Source organism: Sinocyclocheilus anshuiensis, unplaced genomic scaffold, assembly GCF_001515605.1.
Source record: "Sinocyclocheilus anshuiensis isolate Anshui unplaced genomic scaffold, SAMN03320099.WGS_v1.1 scaffold3529, whole genome shotgun sequence".
Lineage (NCBI taxonomy): Eukaryota > Metazoa > Chordata > Actinopteri > Cypriniformes > Cyprinidae > Sinocyclocheilus > Sinocyclocheilus anshuiensis.
In genome coordinates, this window is record NW_015557302.1 from 24,147 (window position 1) to 41,638 (window position 17,492).

At 37.8% G+C, this 17,492-nt stretch overlaps 1 protein-coding gene across 1 annotated transcript in view; it reads right to left on the bottom strand.

Annotated features, from left to right (window-relative positions):
* Nucleotides 1-679: 679 nt before the first annotated feature.
* LOC107679101 (serine/threonine-protein kinase mTOR-like) overlaps nt 680-17,492 on the bottom strand; it is a gene marked incomplete at its 5' end in the record, with an annotated part of 149,964 nt that continues 133,151 nt past the window's right edge. The window contains 10 exons of the mRNA XM_016474555.1: nt 680-1,460; nt 1,603-1,708; nt 1,868-1,948; nt 4,657-4,737; nt 5,048-5,113; nt 13,176-13,311; nt 13,876-13,950; nt 14,046-14,118; nt 14,222-14,304; nt 16,743-16,865. Of these exons, the coding sequence (XP_016330041.1) occupies nt 1,445-1,460; nt 1,603-1,708; nt 1,868-1,948; nt 4,657-4,737; nt 5,048-5,113; nt 13,176-13,311; nt 13,876-13,950; nt 14,046-14,118; nt 14,222-14,304; nt 16,743-16,865 (840 nt within the window). The remainder of the gene's footprint in view (nt 1,461-1,602; nt 1,709-1,867; nt 1,949-4,656; nt 4,738-5,047; nt 5,114-13,175; nt 13,312-13,875; nt 13,951-14,045; nt 14,119-14,221; nt 14,305-16,742; nt 16,866-17,492) is intronic.

The following is a 17,492-nucleotide window of genomic DNA, read 5'->3' on the forward strand; positions in this document are numbered from 1 at the left end:
CCATAGCGAACCCTAGAGGACGCAGTGTCTCGTTCCCTACTCAGGGAACCATGGTTACATAAGTAACCCGAGACGTTTTCTTGGTTTCACTTTAATTATAGGATTTTACCTACTTGTCTGTTTTTAAAGACATTTTTTTTATTTAACCCTGTCTAGGTTTTAATAATCTTTTAATAATCTGTCAGGGTTTTAATAATCTTTTACGTGCAAGTACACATTATTCATTCTTGCCCCCTCTCTTGTACTCTTCATGCATGATTTCAGTCATGTAAGTCAAGTCACCTTAATTTATATAGCACTTTATACAATACAGATTGTGTCAAAGCAGCTTTACAGTGTCAAACAGGAAAACATTATTCATTCTTGCCCCCTCTCTTGTACTCTTCATGCATGATTTCAGTCATGTAAGTCAAGTCACCTTAATTTATATAGCACTTTATACAATACAGATTGTGTCAAAGCAGCTTTACAGTGTTAAACAGGAAAATTGTGTGCTGATAATGCTAGAGGACAATAGAAAACAGTCAATTTATCAAAGTCAGTTCATTGTTGATTCAGTGATGTCATCATCCAGCTCAGTTCAGTTCTCTTCCAATAGTGTTTGTGCAGTCAAGTCAACAATGCCGCCAGAAATAGTGTCCCCAACTAAGCAAGACAAAGTGGCAAGGAACCAAAATTCCATCGGTGTGCATGGGAGAAACCAGGCTCAGTTGGGGGGTCAGTTCTCCTCTGGCCGGAAAAAACCAGTATGGTGTGGCTTAATTCCAGCCTGCAATGCACGTCAGATTGAGCAGAGGACTCATCTGCTTCTCGTGGTCTTGTGATGATGACTGATGAGGTCTTCACAGGGGATCTGTCTCTAGGGTTTGTCTAGTTGACATGGTCTCTGCTGACATTCAGGGCTGTAGAGGTCGTCTCTAGGTGCTGATCCACCATCTGGACTGGATACGGGGGAAGTGTTCTGCTTGACCTAGTTAGTGCAGACTAACAATCCTTTAACAGATTTGATTTATAGAAAAGTGATCGTGTGTTATGTGTATGTTAAAGAGATGGGTCTGTAATCTAGATTTAAACTGACAGAGTGTGTCTGCCTCCTGTACAATGCTATTTGACCTGGACATTTCTTGGTAGTTCTTCTGAGTTCTTAATAAAATAACAGGCAATCAACAGAGCAAGATTAGCTTAACTGGTACAAATCATTTCAAATAAAACAAAACAGTGACAATGTTATACACATATAACACATCATCATCCAAGATAACATTCTTCAGATTTTTCTGAGGTTGCGTAGAGATTGAAGTGATTGACAAGCACAACTTTAATTTTCACATATGCTCACATTTTTCCAAATCAACTTGAGTTTTCAAACTCTGTGTTTATATCACCATCACAGGTGAATTTTACAGTAAAATAAAGAAAAAGAAAGCAGGAACAATAAGAAGCTCTACCAAAAAGGGCACCTAAAGAGAATAAGACAGAAAAAAGACTGTAAACACACAACACTACATATCACAGCATATAATTACACATTCTGAGAAGAAAGCATATAAATAAATATTTGTGTGACTCCTTATAATTTTTCACCAGGAAAATAAAACATACCATCCAATGTAACATTGGCACAGGTTTTCATGCGAAGTAGCTTGTTTGATGAGCAGCTCCACTTGAGTTGGTACATCAAGGGTCTCATCGTGGGAAAAGTCTCGTCCTAGAAGGAGTAAGTACACATTCACATAAATCCATTATTATTTGTTTTACTAGCTGTTGATTTTTGATAAAGAATGATAGTGCTAGAATTGTGTATTAAGTCACTTAGAAATGTATGTGTTAGTTCTCTGTGGTCAGAGAGTGAATGAGTTTTGCTCACCAGTTAGCTTGTCCCGCACCCTGTTGATAATTTGGATGGCTTTCTTGTTCAAGGCTTCAGGTTGCACAAGACCATCTCCAACTGAAGGAAGAAAAAAATAAAGCTACAATTTCGACGATAAACTCACTGAAAAACACACAGCCTAAGACCTGATTATTAAGCAGATTAAGCAAAGTGCATTTTCGTGAGTAGCAGCATAATAAATGTTAAGACTGTAAGTAAGTGCTTATGTTTTACTGTATTCAGTAGAAGATTATTACTAGGGCTGTTGATTTAACACATTGACTTGATGTAGTTAATTATGTAACTTTGATGTAGTTAATTATTAAAACCTGTTAACTGCTTTTTAAAACCAACTAATCTCATAGCACTATTTAATTTAATTTAATTGAAAAGACTTTATTAATATACCTAATATCATTTCAGATGCAGCTTCTGAAAATTCCTAACTCCCCCCAACTCCATCCAAAATGAATTTTAAACCTTGAATCATATAATAGCATATTATTCGGTTAGTTTTATTTAATTATTGAAACATTAAAGCTTTTACCTATTTGTGCTTAAACCAATGGAAAACAAAAAGTTTTCCTTTTATGCCTGTGTTGCTAATCATTTCTACTGTGTTCTTATCAAATATTTGTTGGTGAATCATGTTTTGTGAGGAGTTGAATGTTGTTTTTTTTTGGTTTCAGGTAAACGTAAATCTTCAAATGGTGATTGAAATAATGATAAATGCATGTTGATGTCACATAGCAATGTGTCTTAAAAAAATATGTTTTCTGGTGAAGGAGGATAACCCACAGCGGAACTGATGGTGGGAGGAGCCAAGGTGGAATTTTGAGCCCAAACAACAGAGGTGAAGCTGGGAGATGTGGAGGCCCAGGCAGAGTCTGATGGACTCAGATTCAGTGACACAGATGGACCAGGAAACCAAGGCGGAGGCATGGTGACAAGCTGCCGAGGTGGAGCCAGGGTACTGGAGGGCAGAGTCGACAATGGTGTAAGTGAAGACAGAGGTGAAGCCGGAGGGAAGGAGGAGCCCGATGGAGCTGCAGAGGTGGAGGAATGAGGCGCAGCCAAAGGTCTGGAAGTCCTTGGCGATGACTGACCAAAGTGGAGCCTGGTGGATCTGGATGGACAATGGTCCCAGGTGGAGCTGAGAGGCCAAGGTGGAGCTGAACAGACTGTGCTGTGCGGGACTTCCAGAGGCAGAAGAGGTTCATGGGCGGGAACTGGTGGGGAAAGGGGCCCCAGGGTGGGAAGAGTTAGTATCACTCTTCCTCATCCAGCTCCACTAATATTACCACCGACACACCTGATCAAACGAGACCTCAGGCTTTTCCTCTGGGACGGACGAGGCTGCTGGCTCTGGCTCCGTAGCAGGCATTGGCTCAGGCATTATGTCTGTGGTGAGCATAAGCTAGGTCTCTAGGTCTGTGGTGAGCTCTGGCTCATTATCCGCGGTGACGCCCACTGCCACTATAGGGCTCTAGGTCTGAAACTGTGACTGATGTTACATGGAGCTGGATGCTGGGAACAGAATCCTCTTCAACGTCGCCCACCATAAAAGAGGATCCCTCTATCCACAAGGCCAAATTGATCAGCCAGGGTCAAACAGTATCCCCTTTGGCATTACCATCCGAACCTCGCTGTCCAGTCCATTCCTGAACCCATCCATGAGTGTCAGGTCGTGGCAGGTGGCAGGATGGCAGATGCTGATGAACTCCTCCACATAATCCTCCAGGTTTCTGCCATCTTTTGCTTCAAATGCATAGTATCATTCACATTTTTGTCTGGAGCCAATGTCTGGATTGGATTCAGAACGATGATAGTGCATAGTTGGAGATATACTGTAGATGGAGTAGATCACTTCCATAAACACCCCTGCTTGCACAGTCCTATACTACTTCCTGGGTCGACATTTCAATCAGTTTTTCATCAATTTTCATTTATGTGCTGTATAATGTTTGATGATTGAGTTATTTTGGATAAGCATCTGCTTACATGTGATCGCTTGTTTCTGCTTCTGTTTATTATGTGCATGCTGTAGTTTTTTTCTCTGCCGCTTTAAATGCTTGGGTTTTTTAAAGCCAGATGGATTCTGTTTGACTCAATGATTTTATCATTTATCAGCTGATTTTTTTTTTTTTTACACTTTATTTATGGTAACACTTTAGTTACACCTCCATAACAGTGCATTTATTTGATCAAACATACAGTAAAAACAGTAATATTGTGAAACATTATTACTATTTAAAATAAAAGTTTTCTATTTTAATATAATTTATTCCTGCGGTGGAAAAGCGGAATTTTCATCAGCCATTACTACAGACTTCAGTGTCACATGATCCTTCAGAAATCATTTTAATATGCTGATTTATAATCAATGTTGGAATCAGTTGTGCCGTCTAATATTTTTTTGGACCTGTGAGACTTCAGGATGAAGTCCTATGTCAGAGTCCTTTCCACAAAGCTTTGGATTTTTAATACATCTGTTGATGAATAATAGTGATAAAGTTTGCCAGAAAATAATACTCATTTAGTTGTTTATCAGGTCTAGGGAGAAACCCCTTGTCTGTGGTGGCATAAGAATAATAACGAAGATAAAACCTGTTCTGCTTTTGACAAGTAGCCAACAGGAAAGAAATTTAAAATTGTGTCAATTTTAATTCAGATCAAAATCACTTTAGATAATAATCATGACTTCTGAACTTGTAAATTACAACTACCCAGGAGGACTTTAAAGCATAATGACTTTGAGGATTGAAGTTAAGTCTTCAAGGACTTACTGAAGGAGTGAATTGACTCAGGCACTGTAGTTCCAGGCTTTTTGTGGGTTGTTTCTCCCAGGTCAATACCCTCCATGGCTTCTATATGAAACATACCAAAAAGAAACCACAAAAATGTATCTATTACCAAGAACATGCAATAGTTTTGATGGAAATTCTGGATGAGTACATTAGAAGTCACATCATAATGTCACTTTGTCTTTATGGGACTGTCCGAGTGTGTGTAAATAAAAGCATTATTTACGGGAAAGCTCCAGCAGTGCGAACAAAATCTTGGAAACAACTTCTCCGTCATTTTCTGTAATCTCTCTGCTTGTCAAGGTATTTTACAGGGGAGTTGACCCTACTACGGGCACTATTAATTAGAATGGGGATAAAGTCAAAGACTCACCGACAGACTGTCCTGCCGTGTAGGAGTCAGTTCTGGTCCTGGAGCGCTTGTTGCCTTTAGTGTTTGCTGCAGGAGAGAAAAGAAACATCCAGTTACTTGATAAACTTTACTTTTCTCACAAACAAAAGGTCTGACAATCAAACTAACATCAAGATTTTAGGTTAATATTTTAAAATAATTGAAAAATTAATAAACTAAAATGGTATAAATGTAAATAAATAAAATGAATAATTGAAGAATTGGCTACTGCATACTGGTCACTAGGGCACCAACAGTGTAGGCAAGTAATGCGTTACAAGTATCAGCATCAAAAGTCTTTCTAGAAAACACAACATTTTCTTACGACCTTATGTGAATTCAAAATACATTATGAAATATGCTGGGTAACAGGTACATTATAGCTATAATTAACATCAAGATACACATGACAATTTATGAACTTAATACTATACTTGTTTATAAAAACTTGTGATTGCTAATATGGATTTTATATGTTATTTGTAGCTTTTTATAATAAGCTAATCACGAGACCTGTTTAGGATTTCTCATGTAAACATCCTTTATTCTCATTTATGTCATCTTTTTTTTTCTCCAGATGACCACAGCATAAAGAAGTTCTTGATACAATAATGGCCCATAGAACAACATGAAGCAACATTAGATGGACCTTTCACAGACATACCTTCTGAGCACAGAAAAGGTCCTCATCCACTGTTATGAAAGCATACAAGGATTAGGTAACCTTGACCCTGTTACCATTTGAGAGGCAGAAGCCTTTTCCATCTGGATTTTAAGTTCTTTCCACAAATTTTCTATCATATCATGCCACATGTGGACCTCCTCTATGCCAAACTTCAGAAGGACACCGATTTTGTCCATATCAAATCTCCAGCAGCTGCAGCAGGACAAACAAAAGATCAGGTAGCAGCTCTATTTCGGTTTACTATATAATTTGCATGAGAGGAATTCAATTCAATTCAAAGATAGGAGGAATTCTTTTTTTTTTTTTTTTTTTATATATTTACATTCTTACTTAGAAACAAAATTTAAAGGGGTCATGAATTGAGAAATCAACTTTTACTTGAGCTTTTGATATATAAGAGATCATTGTACTAAAAGAATATCCTGTAAGTTTCAGAACGGAAAACGTCCTAGTTACTGAAATAAAAGCTTTTATTAACACCAGGCCCAGTGAACGCTGGATCCTGGAATGTGCCTACCTATGACGTAATAGGTTAAACTCCGCCTCCTAATTCTGTAGCCCTGCCCACTGATTAGCACATGGCATAGTAGGGAAATAACGTAAGTGGCGCTAAACCGGATCGAGCAACCAAGCAATAAACATGCTGTTGAAGATCGCAAAATCTAAAAAAAAAACTGTGCCTGGTTGTGGAAGAACACAGTCGCTGCATAACCTTCCTTCGGATTCAAATATTAGGAATGCGTGGTTGAACTCTAAAGTGAAGTGACATGTGGCCAAGTATGGTGACCCATACTCAGAATTTGTGCTCTGCATTTAACCCATCCAAGTGCACTGCACACAGTAGTGAAAGCACACACAACGTGAACACACACCCGGAGCAGTGGGCAGCCATGTGCTGCGGCGCCCGGGGAGCAATTGGGAGTTCGGTGCCTTGCTCACCTTACTCGTGGTATTGAGGGTGGAAGAGAGTGCTGGTTATTCACTCCCCCCACCGACAATTCCTGCCAGACCTGAGACCCGAAACCGCAACATCCAGGTTACAAGTCCGACTCTCTAACCATTAGGCCACGACTGCCTCATTATTTTTAATGAAGTTTCAGCTCACGTGAGTAAAACATTGAGTGTTTGCTTGCTTGATTTCACCGCGGATTCCTTTGCAAACAAGACACAGGTCGACGCTGGATTTGCAGAGAGACTGAGATTTAAAAGCAATGCTGTCTGTCTATATTGGATCTGACAGGAATGGCACATTTGTGCGAGTAAAAAATATTTGTACTATGTGTCACTATTGCTTTGTTTAAGATCACTTGACATGTCCTGATTATGTGTACGTGCCTAACCAAAGTCACAGAAGGCTATAATACATCTGTTACGCTGTTAAGCTGGACGTAGCTTGTCAAACAGACACACAGAAAGGTAGTTTACTATGCAAAACTGTTATCCAATCATAGCAGTGGACATTTACTTCCAAGTCTTCAATGCGGCACGCCGATAAAAACCGAGCATTTCTCGAGCAGGCCTCAAAACCAGGGTAGAAATAGCCTATTACTTATTGATTTTGATGTTTTTGAATGTAAAAACCACGTGAACGTCATAAGTGGACCTCAGACAACAGTATAAAAGAATAAAAAAAGCCAGTTCATGACCCCTTTAAGTAATAATATTTTAAAAAAATTAAAGACAAACACGATAGAAGCAATGTAGAAATGCAAATAAGGTAAAAATAAGGCAAAACAGGACAATGCAGTTTAACGTGAGCCATATTAACAATATTTCATTTGTTACTGTTTTTTTTTGCCACAATTTATTGTCTTTCAAAATAGCGCCCCAGTGATATATATATTGATTGAAAAAAACGCATTTTCTCTCTCTCTCTCTATATATATGTATATATAATGAAAATGCATATTTTTCAATGAAAGACAACTTATAGATTTAATATTGCCTGTTTTTGGTGCTGTTTTTATTAGTCAATTTGTGTTTCAAGAATAAGGTCTAAGGTTAAGAATAAGCTATTAAGAATTAATTACTTAAATGTAAAATGTTTTTCTCTATTTTACAACATTACAATAGCCCAGTGAAAGACTACTTCTCTTACTGATCACGTCTCACGTAGATTGCATGTTTTCTTGTGCGGCTGGATGTTGGACTCATGAAAAAATAATCATGTTGTCTGTATTAGCCAAAACAGATTTACTGAAGTCAAAACACGGACGGAATTGGTGTCAGTGCAAGTGCCGCTTGCTGTGAGACGGGAGCGACCAGCTGGCAGAGGATTTCGCAGGGCAGCCTTCCTCGAACAGTTATGTTCACGATTTCTGATTTAGTTAACGTATACTGCGCGAGGGTGGCTGTGACTGGATGATGAAAAGTGTCGGTGATCTCAAGTGATCAGCACTGCTGCTGTTGTATCAGCTAGTAGCAGTCAAGAAACGGTACAAGAGAGGTCACGTATGGGACACATAAATTTAGCCCAATATACCGGACGGTTGGCAACCCTACACCAATATCTTTCAACATGACACATTTAAGATGCTAAACTGCAAACGGATTTTGGATATCTTGAATAGTGAATAGTGTTGCCATGGCAAGGTAAATCAAATTTGCCATAGTATATAACCACTAGACTGTGGTATGGCCCTGTTAAAAATTAGCTATGCTAACACCATGCTATTACATTTACAATTTTGGCATTACATTTTAATAATTTGTAGCTGAAAACTGTTTTCAGACATAATTACTTTTATTAGGAAGTGCATTTGGATATATATTTAGACATTATCAAAGACATTATTTTTGTCCCAGTTTAGACCTTTTTTAAAATGTTGAGTTCTCTTGCTGGTAAACAGTCTCTAACTGAGCCTTTGATCTCACTCTGTCTGTGTGTGTGTGTGTGTGTGTGTGTGTGTATGTTTTACACTCTCAGTGTTTTATAGTTTAAACCATTTATTGCTTTACAACCAAAGACTACCAGAGGATTCAATGCATATGCCTACTGTGCACTGTTGTAACACATGTTGTCCTGAAGATGGCAGCAAATCCTCTGTAAATGCCCCCAGAGTTAACTACTGCATTACTGAACTTTCTTTGCACTCTCTTTATCACTCAACACTTAACTGTAACCATGGCAGAAAAATAACTGGTAATTTTAAATGTTATGAAGTTGACAATGCCATCACTATACTCTCTGTAGGTCTGCGATAGTGGGATACACCATGGAACAATTCTTCTTCACAAACCACTTTGTGACCTTAATGCAAGGGGACAGGTTTAAACAGTACATGATGACATTTCCTGAAGATGCACTGAGCAACACTTTGAAGGCCTATCCAGTGCTCGACAGAAATAAGGTGAACACAGATCTTAGTCTTATCTACTGCAAGGAAGAGAGTTCAGAGCCTGTTGTGGTGCTGTAGACGTCCTCCAGCTGTTTATAGAAAAAAATCTTGAAGAGGTCTTTTCAAACAGAGTGTGGGGTCAATGCATCTTAAGTGGTCCAAAGCCTGATGGTTGTTTTATTACCTTGATTACTTACTATTGATAATAAACCCACATTAAACTCAAATTCACAGATTAGTGGTACCTTATTGCATGCTGAATTTTTTATGTATTAGCTAAGCAGTGGTGATTCATTGTTCACATGGTTGTTGTTACATATCACCTGTTAAATGGCTTTCATTCCTGCATTTACATTGCCCTCCACCCCTCCTATTTCTTTAGCACCAGCATTTTCACGTTTTTTTTAGTGTAATGGTTCTAATAGACAATTTTTGCACACACCTGAATCAGCTGTACGTGTCAATATATTGGATCTGTGTATTAGATCTTGAAATGACAGGAGCCTAATATTATTCAAACAACAAAAGAAACTCAATCAAAGCTTCAACTGAATAACTTTTGCATGATTAACAAGTATTAATCTATATTTAATTTATGCATTTAAATAAATGTAATAAGTGGTTTCATTTGATTATTTAATTTTATTTCTGTAGTATTTTATACCTGAATATTATAATATATTTTTTGACCTACCTAAAAAACTAAAAGCACTGTTGTACTATTGCTTGTAATTTGGTCCAATAGCATATAGATGCATAACTCTTATTGTGCAGTGATAATGCCAACCGGGATGAACTTCTTGACTACTGACCCACCACTGAAACAGGCTCAGTGAAGCTGCTGCAATGAGATTCATAAGCCTCATTGCCTCATTCAACAGACCTTACAGGAATGGGCTTCACGATTAATCGAATGCGAATGTCATGTGCATTTTGTTAAAAAAGCCGGTTCTGTAATCAGCAGGATATCATCATCACGTGCTTAGAATTTATTACACATAGCCGTAGTTCACTGACAAGTTACGCAAAAAAATCACAGACGGTTTTATTGCGTGATTCTGAAATCGAAGAAATCGTTCGCGATAATGACAGCTGTTTGCATAGCTTCTCAGTGAACTACGGCTCTGTGAAGTAAATGCTGCTCCATCTGAAAGCATGTGAAAATACCACATTTAATAACATATTTTTACTCCAAACTCACTTCATAACGTCAGTCGAGTGTTTGAAATAAATTCTTCTGTGAGATGATGTGGCTTCTTACACAGAATAAGGCACGCACCATATTTCATAGTATTTAAGCAGTGATAAAGGCATTGCATTATAAATATACTTTATTTTAATGAAAATTATAATAATAAGAACTCAGATAAACCGTATATTGCCATAGTCATGTGTTTATTAGTCACTTTGAATCAATGAAAGCAGTTGAATCTTCTGTTTATTCAGCTGCAGCGATAGGCATTTACTGGGTTTCTTCTGCGAGGCGCATTTGGAGTTTCAGCACGAGAGCGCCCTCTGGCCTTTGGATGGAGATTTACTGCTGATCACAGAACCGTGCTTTTTTTTTTTTCTGCAGCAAACCAGCTAATACTTTCAGTGGAAAGATACGCATGACAATCGCAGCTTCTGTCGAATCGCGATCTCAATTCCATTTCGATTTATCGTGCAGCCCTAGTTCCACCCGCCAGAAATATGGTCTGTAGCCTTGGCCAGGTAAGATTCGAACTGCCAGACACCTTTATGGGCCGGGAAGGGGGAACTTCTGCACTCACTACTGTATAAGAGAGGACTTCTCATTGAGGACTTCTCACAAGTTGATCATAACCACCAAACTCTTTCCTTATGTTTAGGCAAGGAATGCCATTAAAATTTCACCGCTGTATCATTCTTCAAAATCTGAAAGGAAGTTCCATAGTGTCAGTTACTGACACAGCATTGAGTGAACCTATAAAAGGGAACCCTAGAAAATGCTGTCTAAAAAGTTTTAGATGGAGTATAGCAAGTGACACTGCAGGTGAACTTTCCTAAGTGTATGTGCAGTCTCTTGTTTTCTCTGAAGCTGTTTAATGCCAGACGTACAAGGTGTGATTTGTGCTAGTGTAGGGCCTTGCAAATGATTTGTTCGTTGGGAGAAATCATGTAAATTGTGGATGCCATTTAGTCGACTAAAAGCAAGTCAGCGAGAAGAGGCTTAGTCAACCAAAATTGTATTAGCTGGTTTGCTGCAGAAAAAAAAAAAAACTCCACAGAAAGAGGTGAAGTCACGCAGTCCATGATAGACAGATCAATAACGGCTGGTCCTTGCAATAATTACAATACATCAGGCAGGAAATAGGTTTCAAATGTAAGCCTATCATCAAACCTCAAATATGGCTTATCATTGGAAATTTAAATATGTAAGCAGTAGCAACTTTATGGTGGATATCCAAGAGTGTGGAAGCTATTAATGTGCTTACTGCATGACATGGAGGCATTGGCGTCATCGCTCGTTTTTTCCCTGATAACAGCAAAAACAAATTAAAATACTCTGTCATTTTTGCTCATACAGATAAAAGTAAGACATCATTCTAAACTGGGTCTACTTTTATTTGTGTGAACTCACAATGTCAACAAAATAAACTGTGTTTTCTGCCATCTCCGTTAACTGGAAGCAAAATATGAACTGAAACTCAACATATATGGGACATGTCTTGCCTCACAGGCATGTAGATATCTACAAAAAGCTTGCTTGACATATCTACTTTTAAATGAGCCAATTCAAATTGAAAACAAATACTCTCTAATTAGGTGATCTGAATGAATGGCAGTATCGTCAGCTTCATATTCGACACCGATTCAGAAAACTCTAGTTTATTAGTAAATAATTAAAATACCTCCTTGCTATTTTTTTCTGACACATACATAGTCATTTGCCACATACTTCTGCCAGTGCTTTGCAGCAAGTAATCAAGTAATTAAATTAATTTAAACGTGCGATTAGTCGACTAATGGCTTAAATGAACAACTACTAGTCGACTAGAGAAATCTTTAGTCACGGGCAGCCTTAATGCGTTGTCACGAATCCTGTCCATGGACTTCCATTCGATCGCCACCAGAGATCACCCTTCCGTTACATTGACTCTCGCACTACACAAACTGTTACACATCACCCTGGACTACATTTCCCATGCTCCATTGCACTAATCACAAGCTCATCTGAAACCAATCACACACAGCTGCTACCAATAACACACACTATATAAATCAGTCTCACACCACCATTCAACGCCGAGTATTGTTTAGCGTTTATCTCTCATCTAGTGATAGCTACTTTACGGAGCCATTCCAAGTTTCTGAATCTAGTATAGCCTTGTTCTTAGTCTGTTTACCTGTGTCTTGATCCTTGTCTGTTATCTCGTTTTGTCTGATCTCTGCCTGCCCTGAAGTTTATAGCCTGTTCTGGAATTACCCTTTGCCTTGCTGTTTCGGACTGTGTTTGCACCTCGCCTGGACTCTAGCTCATCTTGTGGATTCCCCATTTGCCTCGCCCTCAGGATTAAGTTCGCCGGAGATCGACCACGCCCATTTACTGGATTACTCTTGTGTCTTGCCCTCAATATACCTGTTTGCCATTGTTTGACCCATGCCTGTTATGACCACGTCTCTGTCTAATAAAAGCCTGCAGATGGATCCGCACGTCTCACGTCTCGTTCGCCCCGTAACACCCATACACTGACACACAAATTCACTCTCTAGTTGTTTTTGTTGAATGGAATAAACATGCTTTTCTCTGCTATTCACCAAATCATTTGCACAGCCATCTCTTTATTTTCTGTTTCCATCTAAAGCTATAGCAGCAACAATGAAAACTCTAATCTCTGTGGTTAGCACAAAAGATTACGCAATAACTGCTGGCTCTCCATGCAGTCATGCAATGTATCAACTGCTTTGTCACGATTATCAGGTTATCTGACTCGTAACGTGTGGAAAGGCTCACAAACTCCCAAGTGTCTGAACTTGCACTGTGTATGCCCAACTTAAGACTCAACAGGATTGCATGGCTCTGGTATTTTTAAGTCTTTTGAATAAGGAAAAGTTGTGTTCTCACTGTCCATAAGCCTCCAGTTGAGTAATGGATCGTAGACAAAAGCCTCCAGCACGGCCATGACACTGTCCCTGTGTTCACGAAGTACTTCCATCACCGTGTGACATGTAATCCGGTAATTACCATCCAGTCCGGTCACCTGAGAGGAAACACGACTTCAATAAACTCATAATTTGCTGCTTATTAAGTTAGTAAGGTAGTTGTTAAGGTTTAGGTATGGGGTAGGATTAAGGGATCTAAAATATGGTCATGCAGAATAAGGCATTAATATGTGCTTTATAAAGACTAATAAACAGCCAATATGCTACTAATATGCATGCTAATAAGCAACTAGTTAATAGTGAGAAGGTCCTTAAAGTGTTACTGGCATTTCTTGGGTCAATGGATATATACAGTAACTCACAGAAGTGAGTACACCCCTCACATTTTTGTAAATATTTTATTATATCTTTTCATGTGACAACGCTGAAGAAATGACACTTTGCTACAATGTAAAGTAGTGAGTGTAACTAAGTAGTAATGTTTTACTTTTTTATTATGCAAACAAGGAAGACTATTTACATAAGACTAATACCAAGGCAAACAAACATATTTGGTATCACTGTTTTTCCCAGTATCTAGAAAAGTTACTAGTTAAGGCAAGGTGAAAAACATTTGGGGCTTCAACACTCCAAATACACTCACATGCAACAGACCATCTTACCTCCATGGCATTGGTTAACATTCGGGTTAATCTGAAAGGTATTTTCTCAGGGAATTTTTCTCTTGTCATTGCAACCTTAAATATATATAGAAAAAAATCAGACGTGAACAAACAAAACTACTGTATGTTGCTTATTTTTTGTTGTTTATAACAATAATAAAAAATCCTACCTCAAAACAGTCCCCAAAATCAATATGCAGTATCTTTCCACTGAGCCTGTCCAACATCAGATTGGAAGGATGTCTGTGGTTGGAGGAAAAAAGATTATGCTTGATCAAATTAATGAATGAATAAACTAGTTTGATAAGTGTTGATAAAAAAGCAATAATTCCAGTTTAGTTTGTACCTGTCCCCAAGCCCTAAGATATAGCCAACCATGGACATGACAGCTAGTGAGCGGGTGTAGTTGGTCCTCCTATCAAACCAAACCTGTATGAAGAGGTAGCCATTTTTATTTCATTAATTAAAATAATAAAATAATGAAAAAGTAATCAATTGAATCTCATTGTATAATTTTTTCTTAAAACAACCACATTTCTATGGAGACAATAGTAAATATATCTATAATGGTATAAATTTCACCACTAACAGAAAAAGTGACTCAGTATAATAATCAAACAATGATATTTTGCATAGAGTAAATAAAGCCTATTTTAGACAATTCCAGAAAAATCCACCCTAATTAATGTAACACTAAAGAAATCTCACTCTGACTACTGTAATAGATTAAATAAATGAGAAAAAAATCCTCTTTTTTTTCTCAATGAAAAACTTACAAAAATAGGCTTAATGTTGTTCATGCAAAATTAATTTTGATAGTGTACTTTAGACATTCTGCTAACTATAAGTAACTTTGCAACTACATGTCAACTAGCAGTTAGTAGAATACACTGTCTGCTTAATATCTGCTAACAAATTATTTTTATGGTCCTCAACAGACATTCTACTGACTATAAGTAACATTGCCATTTCAAATTATTCTACTAACCCTAACCTAACAGTTTACTAACAGTCAAGTCACCTTTATTTCTATAGCACTTTATACAATACAGATTGTGTCAAAGCAGCATCACAGGGATAAACAGGAAAGAGCATGACATTTGATGGTGCCTTTCCAGATGCGTAAGCTGCCCATGCCACACGCACTCATGCAACCCCATACCATCAGAGATGCAGGCTTCTGAACTGAGCGCTGATAACAACTTGGGTTGTCCTTGTCCTCTTTAGTCCGGATGACATGGCGTCCCAGTTTTCCAAAAAGAACTTCAAATTTTGATTCGTCTGACCACAGAACAGTTTTCCACTTTGCCACAGTCCATTTTAAATGAGCCTTGGCCCAGAGAAAACGCCTGCGCTTCTGGATCATGTTTAGATATGGCTTCTTTTTTGACCTATAGAGTTTTAGCCGGCAACGGCGAATGGCACGGTGGATTGTGTTCACCGACAATGTTTTCTGGAAGTATTCCTGAGCCCATGTTGTGATTTCCATTACAGTAGCATTCCTGTATGTGATGCAGTGCCGTCTAAGGGCCCGAAGATCACGGGCATCCAGTATGGTTTTCCGGCCTTGACCCTTACGCACAGAGATTGTTCCAGATTCTCTGAATCTTTGGATGATATTATGCACTGTAGATGATGATAACTTCAAACTCTTTGCAATTTTTCTCTGAGAAACTCCTTTCTGATAATGCTCCACTATTTTTCGCCGCAGCATTGGGGGAATTGGTGATCCTCTGCCCATCTTGACTTCTGAGAGACACTGCCACTCTGAGAGGCTCTTTTTATACCCAATCATGTTGCCAATTGACCTAATAAGTTGCAAATTGGTCCTCCAGCTGTTCCTTATATGTACATTTAACTTTTCCGGCCTCTTATTGCTACCTGTCCCAACTTTTTTGGAATGTGTAGCTCTCATGAAATCCAAAATGAGCCAATATTTGGCATGACATTTCAAAATGTCTCACTTTCAACATTTGATATGTTATCTATATTCTATTGTGAATAAAATATAAGTTTATGAGATTTGTAAATTATTCCATTCCTTTTTTCACAATTTGTACAGTGTCCCAACTTTTTTGGAATCGGGTTTGTATATTGTCATCATAAAAGTGTGGTATTCTTTGATTGCAAACTGCTCTGAAACCACGAGCCTGTAGAACAGGGGTCGGCAACCTTTTGGGCATGAAGTGCCATTGTCAATCAAGCTGTATTTATACAGTACATATCATTTTTAAATGTTCAGATAAAATAAATATTTCTGGAACATATATCTTAAATATTTCTGGAACATTTTTCATAAATTGTTCTTTAAAATTTTCAAAATCTTAAAAGTTTGTTTATTTTAATGTGAACACGACTGTATGTGTGTGTGAATGTTGTTCACACAACACCCGTTATTGTGATTCGTGTGTGGAATGTTAAGAACCGACTGTAAACTGACTTAAAAATAACCAGCATTTGTAGCAGCAATTTATTAATTGTTAACAGCAACAAATGCAGAATAAACTGTAAGCTGTAGAACATGCAACAATGCAGCGTTCAGAATTTAAACTTGCAGCACTCATATTTAGTTAATAAAATCCCAGCCTTTTGAAGTTTAATAATCACATTAGACTGTATCGTGTATCTGCATTTTCGCCCCCAAATTTAAGTCCTCTTAAAATGATAATTAAGATGTTTGATATACAATTGAACATATTTAAGACATTTTAAGGACCTGCAGGGACGTGTTTTATTTGCTCATGTGCTCCTAAATGCATTTTACAATTCGATCACATCTATTAGAGCTATTTGACTTTGGTGAGAAAATAAGCTTAATATACGACACAATTTTTCGATGAGAATGAAAGATGATGATGATTTCAAACCTCTGAGCTGGGACTCTTAAGCCAGAGCAGTTTGGCCAGGTCATCTCCTGCTGTATTGTTCACTGCATGCTCAAACACCTCTACCTTCTCCATGAGAGTCAAGTGATCATAGTCAGGTGCCATCTACCATAAATGACACAGTTTTAGCCAACACTTAATTGAATGGGTTATTTAGGAGATCAATTTAACTTCATTTCTTCACGTCCTCCCACACCATCCACAGTTAGTTTTGTTGTGCCCATGACATAATTAACTTGTGGGAACATAATAGTCTATGATGTGACCAAGAGGTAATGACATTCTTATGTCTTGGCCATGAGATCCTATGTTAAGGGCACATTCACATACATTCTTTTCATGTGGCAATCTAGGATAATCAAAATGAAGACATCAGCATTAAGACACTGCTAATATTATTATATTATATTGTATGAGATGCATAGATATCTCAAAAAGGTATGACAAAGGCTACTTGTTTGGACAAAACGTTCGTGATAATAAATCTTGCTTAAGAGAGTGTGCAGTTATCATTTTTCTTCATTACGTTTACTCAATTAACTTGCACCTCAAAAAGGTGTGTGTTTGTTTTACTGTTCTATTAAAAAAAAAACATTTTTATTCATCTCATCCCGAAGTCTTTTAAACCCATTCACTGATACATTAAATGAAGGGGAAAACAAATATATAATAAATATGATATATACAAATATTAAACAACAATAACAAAACTGATCACTGAACAAAAATGCT